The 15254-nt window shown below is 39.7% G+C and overlaps 1 protein-coding gene across 2 annotated transcripts in view; it reads left to right on the plus strand.

Moving 5' to 3' along the window:
• CASD1 (CAS1 domain containing 1) overlaps positions 1-14754 on the plus strand; it is a 31751-nt gene extending 16997 nt beyond the window's left edge. For both annotated transcript variants that reach the window (XM_080975641.1, XM_080975642.1), the window contains exons 10-18: positions 434-523; positions 1750-1869; positions 3167-3323; positions 4547-4626; positions 6993-7094; positions 8011-8151; positions 8737-8814; positions 10803-10895; positions 11739-14754. In XM_080975641.1, coding sequence (XP_080831767.1) covers positions 434-523; positions 1750-1869; positions 3167-3323; positions 4547-4626; positions 6993-7094; positions 8011-8151; positions 8737-8814; positions 10803-10895; positions 11739-12005 — 1128 coding nt within the window. In that variant the 3' untranslated portion in view covers positions 12006-14754. The remainder of the gene's footprint in view (positions 1-433; positions 524-1749; positions 1870-3166; positions 3324-4546; positions 4627-6992; positions 7095-8010; positions 8152-8736; positions 8815-10802; positions 10896-11738) is intronic.
• The last annotated feature ends 500 nt before the right edge of the window (positions 14755-15254 follow it).

The raw sequence follows: 15254 nt of genomic DNA on the forward strand, positions 1-15254 counted from the left end.
CAAATAAAACTGTCACTTCCAGAAAAACGCCGTGCATAAACAACAGATGAGCAGTTGTGGATGTTTTGACAACATTTACTCAGTCCATGACCCTGAGCCAGAATGCCAAATGTAAATTCAGCAAGGCTTCTCTTTGGGACCTCTGTCCCTTGAGTTTCAAAACGGTCTATCAGGCAGAGTACAATGTTAGATGGGGAGCCAAAGCACTCAGCCGTTGTCGTACTGTTTACACAGAGTTCTGTATCAGTCATGTGGATTGTAGCCCACTCCTAGTGGTGCAAAATACATAAAACATAATTGGAGAATAACAGTTATTGCACTTCCCTTTATATAGTAGTTTTAGACACATCCACCCCATTATAGTGTTTCCTTGTTTTGTAGTGCTCTGCTTGCACTTGTTGGAACAGCAATTCTCTGTTTTTATTTTGCACAGACTAAGGTGTTAAATAGGGAACAAACGGATGAATGGAAAGGCTGGATGCAGCTTGTCATCTTGATCTATCATATCTCTGGAGCAAGCACTGTAAGTTTGTTTTGCAGTTTTAACAATTTTTGCATGAGGAATAGTCTTGCGTGATTTACTACTGAAGCAAAAGTTGAATAGTTAAATGATGTCTTTCTTCTCTGTTTTAATTCCATATTGGGGTGATTAAGGTCTGTTTTGAAAGATGTACTTTTCAAAAAAAAAGTGACAATTTAATTTCCTCGTTTCACCTGTGGTGCAAAGTGCTGTACTGTGCATGAAAGTGTTTTAATTGGTGAGGATGCCACTGGTATATGATGCCGTCTTTAGTAGGCTTACTAAATTTTAACCCAGCAGTTCTGAAAATAGACCTTGGGCATGGTACCCATCTTCAGGCAGGTGGATATTTCCTCTCAGAACTATCCACAATGGATTTGACTTATCCTAGCAGAAGAACCTTATTGGTTTGTGTGTGTGGAGGGGTGACTTCACCCCCTCCCTATTGTCTGATCATCCCAACCTGATCTGGAAATGGTAGCTGTTTTGTTTTAATGATGCTTCTGGATGATTTTAGGAAAGTCAGATGTCCTATTCTGTTCTAATTTCACTTTTGGATTATTGCTCCAACCCTAGCAGAGATGGCTAGCCCATGGGCCACATGAAACCCCCCCTGAAACCCCACCACCACCAAATTATTTCTTACTGCTCCTATTGGTCCCCCACTGTAATACTATGATGGCAGAAGGCTTTCCATGGCTGCTAAGGCCCCACAAAATGTCTACATTAAAATAATAATAATAAATTCACTAATTACCACTGTAGGTCATCTGCTGTGATTTGGATATGCCAAAAGATTTTTGTAACTTCCAGCCCCTTTCCCACCATGTGTACTTTTCATTTTCACCCACTTTTACTCAGGACACATCTAGCTTTGACATGTGATCCTCACCACCACCAAAGGTTGACCATGGATCATTGTGACCCTCAGCTCCCAAAAGGTTAATCACCGCGGCCTTGAATTCAGTGCCATCCTGTACACAAGCATCTTTGCATAGTGAGGCCTGCCTGTTCAGCTGTGGAACAGATAGTTGAGGAAGTCCAGAATGTGGAATAAGTTTAGAAGGTGATGAGACATAGTGAGCTTTAAAGTTCTGTAAACGAGATTATATTCAAAAGCAGAATAAAGTGAGGGGGGAAACTTACTCATTTTGCACACTTTAATGTGGGATTTAATCATCGAAAGTTACCTAACTTAAAAAAAATAAAATTTATGTTTTTATTAATAGTTTCTGCCAGTGTACATGCACATCCGTGTATTGGTTGCTGCATATCTATTCCAAACGGGCTACGGGCATTTCTCATACTTCTGGATCAAAGGAGATTTTGGCATTTATAGAGTGTGTCAGGTAAGAAGTGAATTAAGCTTTTATGTGTATAAAAATAATTCTTTTATGGGTATAAAAATAATTCTGAGTGACCGCTACAAATGTAACCCAGTACTTTGCCCGCTGCCACTGCCACTTCCCAGTGTTGGATCGTTCCCTATTCAGTAGGAGGCCAGACTTCAAAAAAGTAATTGAGGCTGACAAAAGCTCACCGCTTCCTCTCTGGATCCCAATTGCCTTAGCTCAGGGTTTCCCAAACATGTGTCTCCAGCTGTTTTTGGACTACAGTTTCCATAATCCCTGATCACTGGTCCTTCTAGCTAGGAATGATGGGAGTTGTAGTCCAAAAACAACTGGAGATCCAAGTTTCGGAAACCCTGCCTTAGCTGAAGCCTAAATCTCCCGAAGTCTGCCACCAGAGTATGATTTTGTTTTCTTTCAGCACTAATTGCCTAAGATTCCCCCTCCTTAGCAACTGGAGCCCTCTTTGCACTTAGAAATTGGGTGTGAGGGTTAGCCCAGGAGAGGGCCTTCTCTGTGGTAGCCCCTAAACTGTAAAACTCCCTCCCCAGAGAGGTACATCTGGCACCTTCATTATATAGCTTCCAGAGAACTCTGAATGTGTACCTTTTTATCCTGGCTTTTGACATTTGAAGTGTATGTTTTTAGGACCCACCTTTTTTGGAATTGTAGGTTGTTTTAAACTGTCTTTAATACTATGTTTTAATGTTGTGACCCGCCCTGGGACTTTAGGATGAAGGGCAGATAATTAAAAAATAATAATCTGTAACCAAGGCTTCTGTCACACTTAAAGCACCATACATTGTAACTTTTGCAGAGGTCTGAGGCCTAATGCCTCATGTAACCTGAGATATATAACCTTGCAACCAGTCTTATAGCCATCCACAACTCTAAATAGCTATCCTTTAATATTAAATAAGAAGAAGAAATGGTTACTTCACAGTTGATACCCAGTAACAATAGTTATATAGGCAAGAATTTATTTTGTGTTGTGTTAGTTTTTTAATTTCACGCTGTTCTGTGCATACAGAGCAGCTGGATAGAGCAAGTCTGTAGAAGGCTGGCTTCTCTTAAACTGTTTTCATTTTATGTTTTGAAAAGCCTGATCAGCAAAATTGTTACGTAAGCTTACTGTAATAAAAATAATTCAAGATATGAATGCTTTGTGGTACTCTGTCACTTGAGATGCAAATGTTACCTTGTTGAAGTTGTTTGCACTAAAATATACATGAAAAATCACTTGCCATTCCTTACATTTAATAAAGAAATACTTCCCCTTTTCTCCAATATTTAACAGGTTTTATTTCGACTGAATTTCTTGGTTGTGGTGTTGTGCATAGTGATGGATCGGTCTTACCAGTTCTATTACTTTGTTCCTCTAGTCACTGTCTGGTTTATGATCATATATGTTACATTAGCTCTATGGCCTCAAATAGTCCAGAAGAAGGCCAATGGTAAATATGATTCTCTTTTGTATTAAAATAACTTAAGCACTTTATTTTGCATTCAGTTATATTCAGCTTTAAAGAGCATTGTGATTTTTTTAATACATGGCATTCTCAATAGTAAAATCAAACTACACTCTTGTAAAGCAAAAATATTCTATCTGCCTTAGTTGCTGACCCAAATACCATAACAGAAGATAGTCACAGATTATCATTGTTAATGTGGCCATTTGTGGGAAGGGAGGGTTGAAGATGGGGGAATGGTCAGGGAAAGGAGGCAGGCCTAGCCTATTTACTTTCATTAAAGGGTGAGCCCAGCCTAGGTAATTATTATTATCTTGGGATCCCAATATTTAACCTATTACTTGTGTTTGGTTAACAGAAAACAGTAAAACAATTTAAGAGAAAATAGTATAACTATTTAGAAAATTAACTTGCACTTTTAAAACAATCAAAAGATGGATATAAAATATATGTGTTTGGACACACCATTATATAGTTTGTAGTAGGCTCCTGAATACCTCAGTTTTTAGGTTTTTTTTATTGTATGCTTGGTTCACCTCTTGGCCTGCGAGCTTAATGCTGAATGATGGCCTGCAAAGAGCCATAATTCAAGGTAATATGTGGCCTACCTTCTTATTGAGTAGAGAGAATTCTCTGCCGGAAGGGTCCATGGAGGGAAATAACACTACCTTTCACATACTTTTCTCAGCCATAGTTTCCCTGATCTGGTGCTTCTCTTTTCTCTTCCTAACTCAAAAGGACTTGTTCAGGGTTCACTTAGTGAAAATGTCACCACCTTGACACCATATAGCCAATCAGAGTTGGCTGTGTAATGTCACTGGGGGCAAATGAAACCCTCGTCCTGGCTGTGGGGAGGGCTGTGAAGCTGCCCCTGCTGCCATGACTATCTGGTTAGTGCCGCACTGGCTGTTTCATTGCCCTCCGGTGCTGCCCAGTCAGACATTTGCTGCAGTCTGCTTTAACAATACATGACTAGCTGGGGTGGAATGTGGGTTAGGAAGGGCATCCTATTGAAGTAATGTACTGTGGGTGGGTGTCATGTTTCCGTATTGCAGCACTTTCAGAAGAATTTCTATCTGAATGTTCATTCCCACCTACACACAGCTGTCCCTCTTGGGTATAATGTAAAAGCAGCAACAGTAAAAAAAAAAATGCAATAAAAAAAGCTTACTGCCTAACATTAGTCTTGTTTTTGCTCTTGTCCACAGGCAGTTGCTTCTGGCATTTTGGTTTACTGCTGAAACTAGTTTCCCTGTTCATCTGTATATATTTTCTAGCATATTCTCAGGTTTGTATGATTTGTATATTTTGGTACAAGTTAAATATTTGGATTCTAAGGCATGTTAGAAAGCAAACATTTAAGCTGTGTTCAAAAGCAAAGCACTTGCAGCTATGGGACAGTCATGGCAACCAGCCTGTTGCTTCTGTAAGGAACAGGTTGTGGTATCTGAGAGCGGAGGACATGCTTTTAGCTCTTTTGTAAATCCATTAAGTGTTTCCACAGAAATTGGTGTTGGAATGCTTGGGTTCATTCAGAGGTCTGAGGGTGGAGCATCTGCTTTCACAAAGCACATCAGCCTGTGCTTGCATCCAAAACTGGTTGTTTTGTTTTGAGGAGAGAGTATCCCCCCCCCCCTTTGCTTAAACCTTGGCTGCTAAACCCCAGGTCCCAACATTTTTCTAGTGGGGTGGAGGAGAGGCATATCAAAAATGTTTGGGCATTAAATGTTTGGGCATTTCTATCATTAAGAAAAGGAGCAGTTAGAACAACAAGATTCTTTCTGCTGCATTTTGTTGATATTAAAATACAGTGGTACCTCGCAAGACGAATGCCTCGCAAGACAAAAAACGCGCAAGACGAAAGAGTTTTCCGTTTTTTGAGTCGTTCCGCAAGACAAATTTCCCTATGGGCTTGCTTCCTTTTTCTTAAAGCCGCTAAGCCGTTAATAGCCGCTAAGCCGCTAATAGCCGTGCTTCGCAAGACGAAAAAACCGCAAGACGAAGAGACTCGCGGAACGGATTAATTTCGTCTTGCGAGGCACCACTGTATAAATATATTATAAATGAAAACCAGATCATGTTTGCTTTCTGATATTTGACCATAAAAATAATTGAAAACATCTAGCTGCAGAATGATTGGATTTAATATTCAGGAGAACTGTATTCCTGTCTCTGTCTAGTGAACCACTCTGAAGCTTTTAGAATAGGAAATTCTGCAGCCCAGATGAGCAGCAGCCTGATAAAAGACATTGGAATAGCACCTGTCAGCTGGTTTGAAGTCTCTGTTATTAATCTCCCAACCCCACTCTCCTGATTGATGGGATTCCAGCTTTGCTTACCAGGCTGTGCTCAGGCTGAGGAACTGCATGAGAAGCATGTGCTTCCACATTCAGCTGTGCATTTAAAAAAACCTCGTAGCTGAATGGGAGAATATATTTTGTATATGGAATGCTTTCATTTTGCCAATGCTGCCTGCTCTTCAGGGCTAAAATGCAACTCAGCTGTGACTTCAGCATAAGGTTTATGGCGTATGTGGCCTTATTCTGAGCATTTGAATGGCACTTGACTAAGAGAGAATACTGTTCACAACCATCTCTACAAAGCACTTGCAACTCTTCAATTCCTAGTTCCTTTGGAAAGAATTATTCACGCCCTCACAATTAGGCATGGATTTCAAAACATCTGTGTGTGTGTGTGTGTGTGTAAGAGAGAGTTTAAATGTATTTTCTTTTCAGAAACTTAAAGGACGCGTTTGTTTGTTTGTTTGTTTGTTTGTTTGTTTCCATTTGAAGACTTGCAGGGAATCCAGCTGTTTTTATTATTTTTTTAATAGGAGAGTTAAAAGCTTTACTTTGATGAAAGCTGATTAAAACAGATGTTTAATTAAGAAAAGTTTATTAAGTTTATTAAACATTGCAGAATCCTTTACTGTTTTTATTCAGGGAACATGGATGCATCCTTTTTGTTTCTTTTTAAAATAAGGATATTCTTCAGCAATTTTACTGTCACAAAAAATGAAAAGAAAATGTTGGTTGTGAGTGTCTCTTCAGCAGCAAAATATTAAATTAAATTATACATCTGGCCAACTTTCAGCTCTCCTGGAGGAATTGCTTGATAGGTTCCTGACTGTCCTCTTTCTTGCCTATTAGTAGTGTTTCCCTCATTTTTGTTGTTTTCTCAGCCTGAAGACAGAAAGCATTTAATAAGTAATCCACACTAATGGATATCATGAATATATGTCTGATTACAGCCAAGAAACAGAATGTTTCTTTTTCCAAATTGTTGAGTGTAGATAGTGTCTGCAATTATACATTACATCATTGCAAGCTGTGGCTCTGATCCATAGATCCTTGTACACAACACCAGAATGCACAAGGCAGTCTCTTTCTTTGCCAGTCTTGAGATGCAGAACATTATAATGTGAAAGAATGGGTATTTTCACATGCCTGGATAGGGGGACAAATCCTAATAGGCTGTCTGTGATTTTAGGATGCTGGACTTAAATGTACTGTGAAATGATCAAGTATTTTATTCTAATCTTATGAAGGTCCCTGAGCATCTCCATTTACCTGCTGTTAGAAATGGAATGTTTGTGTTATATGGCCCATTGATGTGACTGAACTGTTATATTCTTTTCATGTCTGTTTATTACAGGGTGCATTTGAGAAGATTTTTTCTATTTGGCCATTGTCCAAGGGCTTTGAACTAAATGGGAGCATCTATGAATGGTGGTTTAGGTGGAAATTAGATAGATACGTAAGTACAGTTTATTTTTATTTTTTAATGTTGTTTTTGTGCTTTGCCTTTGTCAATTATGGCTGCCAGTCTTAGGCGAGTGAAAGCAAATTATGATCTCACTCTTCAAATCATAGAATTGTAGAGTCGGAATGGAACCGAGGATCATCTAGTCCAACCCCCTGCAATGCAGGAATTTGAAATAATTGAAAAATGAAATTAAAGAAGAAAAAAGTTTAGTAAAGTGCTCTGGTTATTTTACTAGCTGGCCCTATTTGTGAAAATGTATGCAGCAAACCTCAGGGAACACAAATTAGTGGCTGTAAGCCAGTGGTAGGGGACCTGTGGCCTCCAGATGTTGCCAGACTACAGCTCCCACAAACCCTGATTGTTGTCCATGCTGACTGAGGCTGATAGCAGTTGGAATCAGATAATCTCAGGAGGCTCTATACAGGTTCCCCAGAGCTGCTGTAAATCCTTGGTCTGTAGTTTTGTATACAGTGGTACCTCGGGTTAAGAACTTAATTCGTTCTGGAGGTCTGTTCTTAACCTGAAACTGTTCTTAACCTGAAGCACAACTTTAGCTAATGGGGCCTGCCGCCGCTCGATTTCTGTTCTCATCCTGAACCAAAGTTCTTAACCCGAGGTACTATTTCTGGGTTAGAGGAGTCTGTAACCTGAAGCATCTGTAACCCGAGATACCACTGTTATACAGTTGCTCAGTAATACATGATTAGACTGAGCACATTGGGCACTTTTGCCTGACCCAGAGAGACTAACTCCATTCCGTTGCGCCTTAAGAGACTGGCATTGGTTCTTTAAATTCAGGCATTGTTGGTGAATGTGCCCATTACGTGTGGGTACCTGAACTGAACTGTCTTCTTAGCTGCGCCTTTGCTAAATCCTTCAACTGAGCAGTTCTTCCTTTCTCTTGCAGGTCGTTTTTCATGGGATGTTGTTTGCTTTTATTTATCTAACATTTCAAAAACAGCAAGTCCTCTCAGAAGGAAAGGGGGAGCCGCTCTTTCCAAGCAAAGTTTCTAATGTTTTATTATTTATTTCAGTTGTTTCTTTTTTGGTAAGTTTCTGAGATACCTTACTCAGCTATTGTCTTTCTTAATTCCTGAATAGTTACTCAGAGTGGGGACAGTCTTCATGAAAATTAGTAGCAAACCTTAGGCATGCCATAAGAAGCCAAGGTTATTGGTCTGCTGACATTGTTTTTAAGAGTTTTGCCCAACTACACTGAATAAAGTAGATAACTTCTGGGGGGGGGGGAGGCATCGGGTATTTCAACACAGAAGAAAACCATCTCTAAGGCTCCAAATCTGTGCAGGTTTATTCATGATTAAACACCATTTTATTTGGCTTACTTCCTGGTATGCTTGCATAGGATTGCAGTCCAAGTGTAATTTGTAGGGCCAAGACTGCTGTTCCACTGAATAAACTAATTCATTTCTAGCACTGCAAAATAATTGTGTTCTTTGATGTATCCTCCATATATGTAGTTTTAATTCTATCAGTGTTTAATTGTTTTTAACTATTCCCCCCTATGTTTTTAGCTATTCTTATTTTTATCTGTAAGCCACCTTGAGTCCTAGTCAGGGGAAAAGGCGGGGTGTAAATAAATAAATGTATAATAGTATATATGTTTATATTTTAGACGTACTCTATATGGGCCAGCAGTTGTAAAAATAAAACTGAGTGCAATGAAATGCATCCTTCGGTTTCAGTTGTGCAGGTAATTGTGTTCCCTTTGTTGCTTGTAATTGCAGTCTTTGATTAAAAACACTCACCCAGGATGTAAAGTGCTAAGGCTTACAAAGCTACTGAGAAATCTGGCCTTCACAAGTAATGGCGGAGCAGAGTCAAACAATGTGCAGGAATCTAAGGTGTTTTGTGCACCTTAGATTGCTGCACATAGGTCAATTGTCTGGGGTCGTTCCCTCTTGCCCACCTGTGTGGTTGATCATAAACATGTTCAAACAAAACAAAGTAAGAGCATTTGAACATAATGGCACTACTGTGATAGCAATAGGTCTGCAATTTATTTATTTTAGAGCATTTTATTCCACTCTTCAACCAAAGAGCAGCATACATGCCATTAATTAAAATAAGTCCCTTTTTTTGCAGACTGACAATCTCAAAATACATTATAAAATGATTAGAGTTAGGCTGAAGACTGCAGGTCCCTATGCACAGGGTTCGGGCAATATGGCAGTCAGGTGCCAAAACCCACACATCTAGCCATCTCTCTCTTTCGGGAGGCTGGCATTCCCCTATCAAGTGACGAGACTGTTTCCTAATTACAGAAGAGCCTCAGGGACAGAACTTCATCCCCCCCCCCTTCCCCGAAGAGTGTTGCATCCAGTTACTTAGACTGAAGAAATCTGGCCTGAAATTCTTTGTCCCAGAGCTTAGAATAGGAAACATTGACAAGAGGACTGGTGTCCACTTGAGCTCCAGCTGAGCTCCCTTCATTGGCCTTCTCCCACCTTGTGCTCAGTTTCCTAGCCAAGCTAGAGTATGATACCGTAGTGCGGAGATGGGGAGCCTTTGGCCTTCCAGAGATTGTTGATTACATCTCCCATCATCCCTGGTCATTGGCCATGTCGTCTGGGGCTGATGGGACACAGTATTTATTAGTTTTCTCATATACCGTATTTTTCGCTCTATAGGACACACCCGACCATAGGACGCACCTTGTTTTAGTGGGGGAAAACAAGGGGGGAAAATTCTCCCCCTCTGTGCTCAGCGCCCCTTCAGCAAAGCGGCAGGAGAAATGGAGCCCCTTCCATTTCTCCTCCTGCTTGGCTTAAGGGGCGCTGCACAGCTCTCCCTCTCTGCTGAAGCCAGGAGAGTCTTGCTCTCCCGGCTTCAGCGAAAGGAACCTGAAGCCTGGAGAGAGAGGGGGGTCAGTGCACACCGATCCCTCTCGCTCTCCAGGCTTCAGCGAAAGCAACGCAAAGCGCTCCCTCTGCACTTCGGAGGCTTTTGCGTTGCTATCGCTGAAGCCAAGGAGCCTGCATTTGCTCCATAGGACGCACACACATTTCCCCTTAATTTTTGGAGGGGGGAAAGTGTGTCCTATAGAGCAAAAAATACGGTATACGTCGGGGTGCTCGGTGAGGCCTGGTTCAGATGTAAGGCTAAAATATAGGTTACAATTGCATAAACTGGCTTTTTGAGACGGTTTTGCTTCCCAGCTTGTGTTGATGAGCCATAGTTTGAACAAATCACAGTTTGGCTCCATTGGGATGCAACAACAAACTGTGGTTAGTTTAAACCAGGAAGTAGCTGCTTCCAGTTTCACAACTTGGCTGGATGGAGAGCAGGAGGTGCATGAGTCCAAGGCTCACACAGCCTCATTCTCATATGCTCAGCTACTGCTTAGACTTTTGTTGGGACGATAGCTGTTTGATATCTAATACATTTCTTTGCAAAGGCCACACTGGCTGTTTTTCAGTGGAAGCAATTTTACAAGGCTAGGATCTTCATTCCACCCCCCACTCCCCACATTGCAGAATTCTGATTACTACACACAGAACGCAACGTTCTGCACCACACAGTTTGAAAGCCAGTAGGTTTTGCATTTTATGAAATGTATGAAATACGTTCAATCTTAGGTTGTCTGTTCAGAACCATTGAGTTTAGAAGGATTTATTTCCAACTAAGTGAGCAGGATTACAGCCTAAAACATCTTTTCATGCAGCTTTTTTTGTCTTTCAGATTTTAGCTTTTATCCTTATCAGGAATATACCTGGCTATGCACGTTCTGTATATAGTTCATTTTTCGCTTGGTTTGGCAGAATTTCCCTTGAGGCAAGTAGTATAATTTTATTGTAATTTAAAGGATCAAACACTTAAGTCTGTTTACAATAAAACTTTAGTCGATTTGTTATCTGGCATTATGTACAATCGAGAATTGGGTGGCTGTACTATAGTTGTTACGTGGTATAGATATAGAGGCACAAAAATGTTCCTCTAATATACCGCTTCATTTTTTAACAAAACAAATTTGAATTTGTCCAGCTATGGGCATCTGGAATTTGGTGCTGTCAATCTTAAATCTGTCTCAGCTACCACCTGAAATGTAACCAACCTAATACAAAGTGATGAAAGACCTGCACAGCAACACAGCTGGCTTACAACTCAGGAAGCTTGAGTTCTGTGCATGGTTTCTGGTTGACACTGAGGCAGAGGACTCTTGTGTCTTTAACAGTTGTGTGTCAAGCAGAAATTCAACAGGTTAAACGTTTTCTAGTATGGATGTAGAATTAAAGTGGGGGGTGGGGTGAACTTTGCCTGTTGACCTTCTGGGTGGTAGATATTATTACCTGTTTTGGGGCCCTAATTCATTTTCAGGTCATACCTGCCAGAGAGGACACAAATTTGCCTAGGACACAAAGTATATGCAAACTTTTGGGACCTTGTGCCCTCTTTTGCAAGTGCAGCAGAGCGCATTGTCCACGACCCAGGAAATCCTGTTGGTATTTCTGCATAAGACTTTAGCCTGTATTAAAGTCTTTGTTGCTCTTGTGACACAAACATGTCAGATATCATACGATTTATAGCATATTTGCCCAGTGTTCCAAACCAGCTTTGGGCTTAAAGCTTATTTTCATGATAAGTACAATTCTAACTTCATTTTTTCTCCCTTTCCAGCTCTTCATCTGTCAGTACCATATCTGGCTGGCAGCAGATACCAAGGGGATCTTGGTTCTAATTCCTGGCAATCCCATGCTCAACATTATTGTCAGCACTTTTATATTTGTGTGTGTGGCGCATGAAATTTCCCTGATCACAAATGATCTTGCACAGATGGTTGTTCCGAAAGATAATGCAATTCTGCTGAAAAGGTTGCTCTGTGTGGGTGGATTTTTTTCTGGACTTCTCTTTCTATCGGCATTTCAAGAACAATCAAGGCATTAGCGTTCAATAAATCCGAAAAGCTTCACTTCAAGCTTACATTGTGTTTGCCTGAGCCCAAAACTAAAGAAATAAAAATCAACTGGAATTACACAAACCAACCACAACTTCTCTGTGTCTGGGCAACGAAGGAAAGCTATCAAAATGAAGGCAACTGAACATGGTGGAAATGTCACCCCTTTGCACGGGGATATCCACCCACTAAAGGAAGAAGAAACAGAAACACACTGTATACTACTGCGTGTGAAAAAAGACATATTTTCTACTTGAGCGTTTTTCCAGTTTACATCTCTCTGGAGAATTAAAGAATGGAGTGTGATTTGCTCAAGAGGCATTTAGAGACTATTGCGTCAATTTTACGTTGAGACATTATCAAATTGTTAATAATTACTAGCATATCATAACTGATGTATTTGTATGTTTCAAAGAACTGCTTTTATTGCAAGAAGTAAAACAGACCCTGATCCTGGAGCCTTAAAGGCAGTTAAAATCCTGTCAGTTTACTTAAGGAAGCCAGTTTATTATCTGTGGACAGCACCGTGTTAAATGGGTTAACAGCTGTAGCCTTTTCTTTAAAGAATTCAGCATCAATGTGTGGTCAGGTTTTTCTTACTATTTTTGGAGTTTCTGAAAGTAAGAGGTTAGTAACTTGTTTCTGATTAATGCAGTGGTAGCCAATTTGACACCCACCCCCCACCATTTTGTGAGCAGCTCACATTATATGTGACTATTGGCCATGCTGCCTGGGGCTGATAGGGAATTATGGTCCGTAACATTGGCTACCCCTGGATTACTGGTTTTCTATGGCTACTACATATCTAGGAAAGCCTTCAAGCACTGGAGGAAGATCACATTAATTTATAATCTTATCCATGTTTACAAAGTGTATAGCATAGCATTTCAATGATCCATTTTCATTCATTTCCTTAAGTTTTCATAATTAACATTAATTTTGAATGTTTGAGTGGTCTCATGTTGATTTTTCTAAAATCATTGCTTTTTCATCACTGTTTTTAGTTTACATAATCAGTGCTTTGTATCTTACAATACTGGTTTCCAAAGTTCACTGAAAATGAAAAGTCCCCTGCCCCTCTCCTATCACATTTTCCTTTTGTCTCCTGTCATAGGATTGTACTCACACCCTGTAAAAAAAAATGAGGCAGCTAGGATATTATTCAACTGTGCCCCTTCTCCAGCTGCATAGGAATTGGAAATGTTTATATCACACACACTTAAGTGTAGAGGTCAGGTACCCAGCTATGAGTATTATGATCCTGGTGTTTTTGTGTGTGTGTTTTTCATTTTGGTAGAAAGAGGTTAATATCTTGCATAAGAGTACATGAGAAGTGTATTTTACTAGTGACTATTTTTAAAGGGCTGCAGCCAGACAGTGTGTTAAAATCAGCATAGTTTTTCTATCCTTAATGGATAGATTAAACAAGCTTTACATTCTAAAATGTTAGTTTTCTGTTCTGGCCTTTAGGATTACATCATTTCTAATGTTCTCAATTTAACCTAGTTAGTCTTAAGCGTGCTGTGCAGATGTGGAAACTCCAGCAGTTCAGGTTGAAGGAACAGATTGCAGCATAATGGAGCTGAATTATTTTTATCCTTTTGAATTCATGATTCTAGCCATATTTTGGGCAGCCTCAAGGTACATTAAAGTAGTAATAGGGCAAGTACAAATCCTAGACACCATCCTAATATCTGTATATCATGTAGGGGTTATGATTCAAATTTCGTGCTGAGCTTCCTTTTCAGAAGCTGTCCCTGAAGTATCTCAAATTGCTGTTTGAGCTGTGTTAATTTCAACAGGCAGTTTGGGGATTCTTGTAGGGAAATAGTATCTACCAGTGATATCTGCACCCTTTATAAAGTTCTTGTGCCCAGGCCCCATTGATGGGAGTTTTAAATAGCATCTTTGGATTGCTGGAGCAAGGTAACTTTTGCAGAGAGACTTTGACTAAAAGAAATATAGGTGCACACCTGGGAGTGGGGTGCTTGATCCTTTTGAGTCTTGGCCTCAGTGGTTGTCTCTGCTATGCTTGTATGCTGCATATGATTTTAGGGCTTGAAAGAATGAAGACAGTATTGTTTTTGATGCATACACACAATTCTAGGTAATAATGAAACAGTATGGCTTTTCATTTATGGGCTGTGTTTCTGATGTATACTTTTGACAGGGGCAACTTTGGAATCCTGTCACAGAAAATCAAATTTAAATATAATGGGGGGGGGGGGGTAGGATCCCACTAAATAAATGATGGATCTCAAATGAATTTCATTTAATGCTCAAGTTGAACTGAATTCCTTGCACTGTTAACAAACTACAGTGTGCAAGCTCCATACACAGTTGCCAGTTTATTCACAATCATGTAAAACTGTTCTTCGCCACTGATTGTTGCATTTGATTTTTTTGTTTTTCACTTGAGTGGCTAAGCCAGTGAAGGGTGGCAAGCCCATGGGCTGCATGTACAATTGACTTGTAACATTTAAGGAGTGAGATGACTTTACTTAGGGGTGGGAACTTTGTTATGTTTATAAACCAAGTATTGTAGATATTTTATTTATCTGTTGTACAGATTTGGTTAAAGATTATTTTTTAGGTTTGAAATATTGCACTTGTTTGCTATTACTGTATGTGGATAAAATATATTTTCTTTTAAAGTTATGTGAAAAATATGAAGTAATTTAAACATTAAATAAGTGTGCTGTGGGTGCCTATTTTTGTACTGGAAGGAGCATCAATTAAGCAGAAGTGTGTATGTGTGGTATTTTTTTCTAAGGAGTCTAATACTTGATTTGAATTCTGTATTCTAATTTGTGAGAATACTGAAATAATACAAACGTTGGGGTTATGCAGAAAATTGCAGGTGAGCTGTTAGGGGACGATCTTTAAGGATTGCAGTAACCAAAGGTTTCTGCCAGTAATTCACTTTTTGCCTGCCAACTTCTGAATCGCAGTGTAGCTACAGATTCCAAAATTCCTTACTCGGCAGACTATATTCTGATAGCACTTGAGTGCTCATTTTTTCCAGTTATTACCATAGGTTGAAATAAGTAAACCAACCACATAAGCATATAAAGGACTATTTTAGCATTATGTCAAGGTCACATTGTCTATTAATTCAAAGTCTATTTAGCATGTTTCTGCCATGATTTAAAATAAATGTAACTACCTAACCCAGCAGTTCTCAACACAATAATAGCATGTATTGCGCCAAGATTATTCTTTCCCGAAGAATTATTCAA

Source organism: Podarcis pityusensis, assembly GCF_964106645.2.
Source record: "Podarcis pityusensis genome assembly, chromosome: 12".
In the NCBI taxonomy this organism is placed as follows: Eukaryota; Metazoa; Chordata; class Lepidosauria; order Squamata; family Lacertidae; genus Podarcis; species Podarcis pityusensis.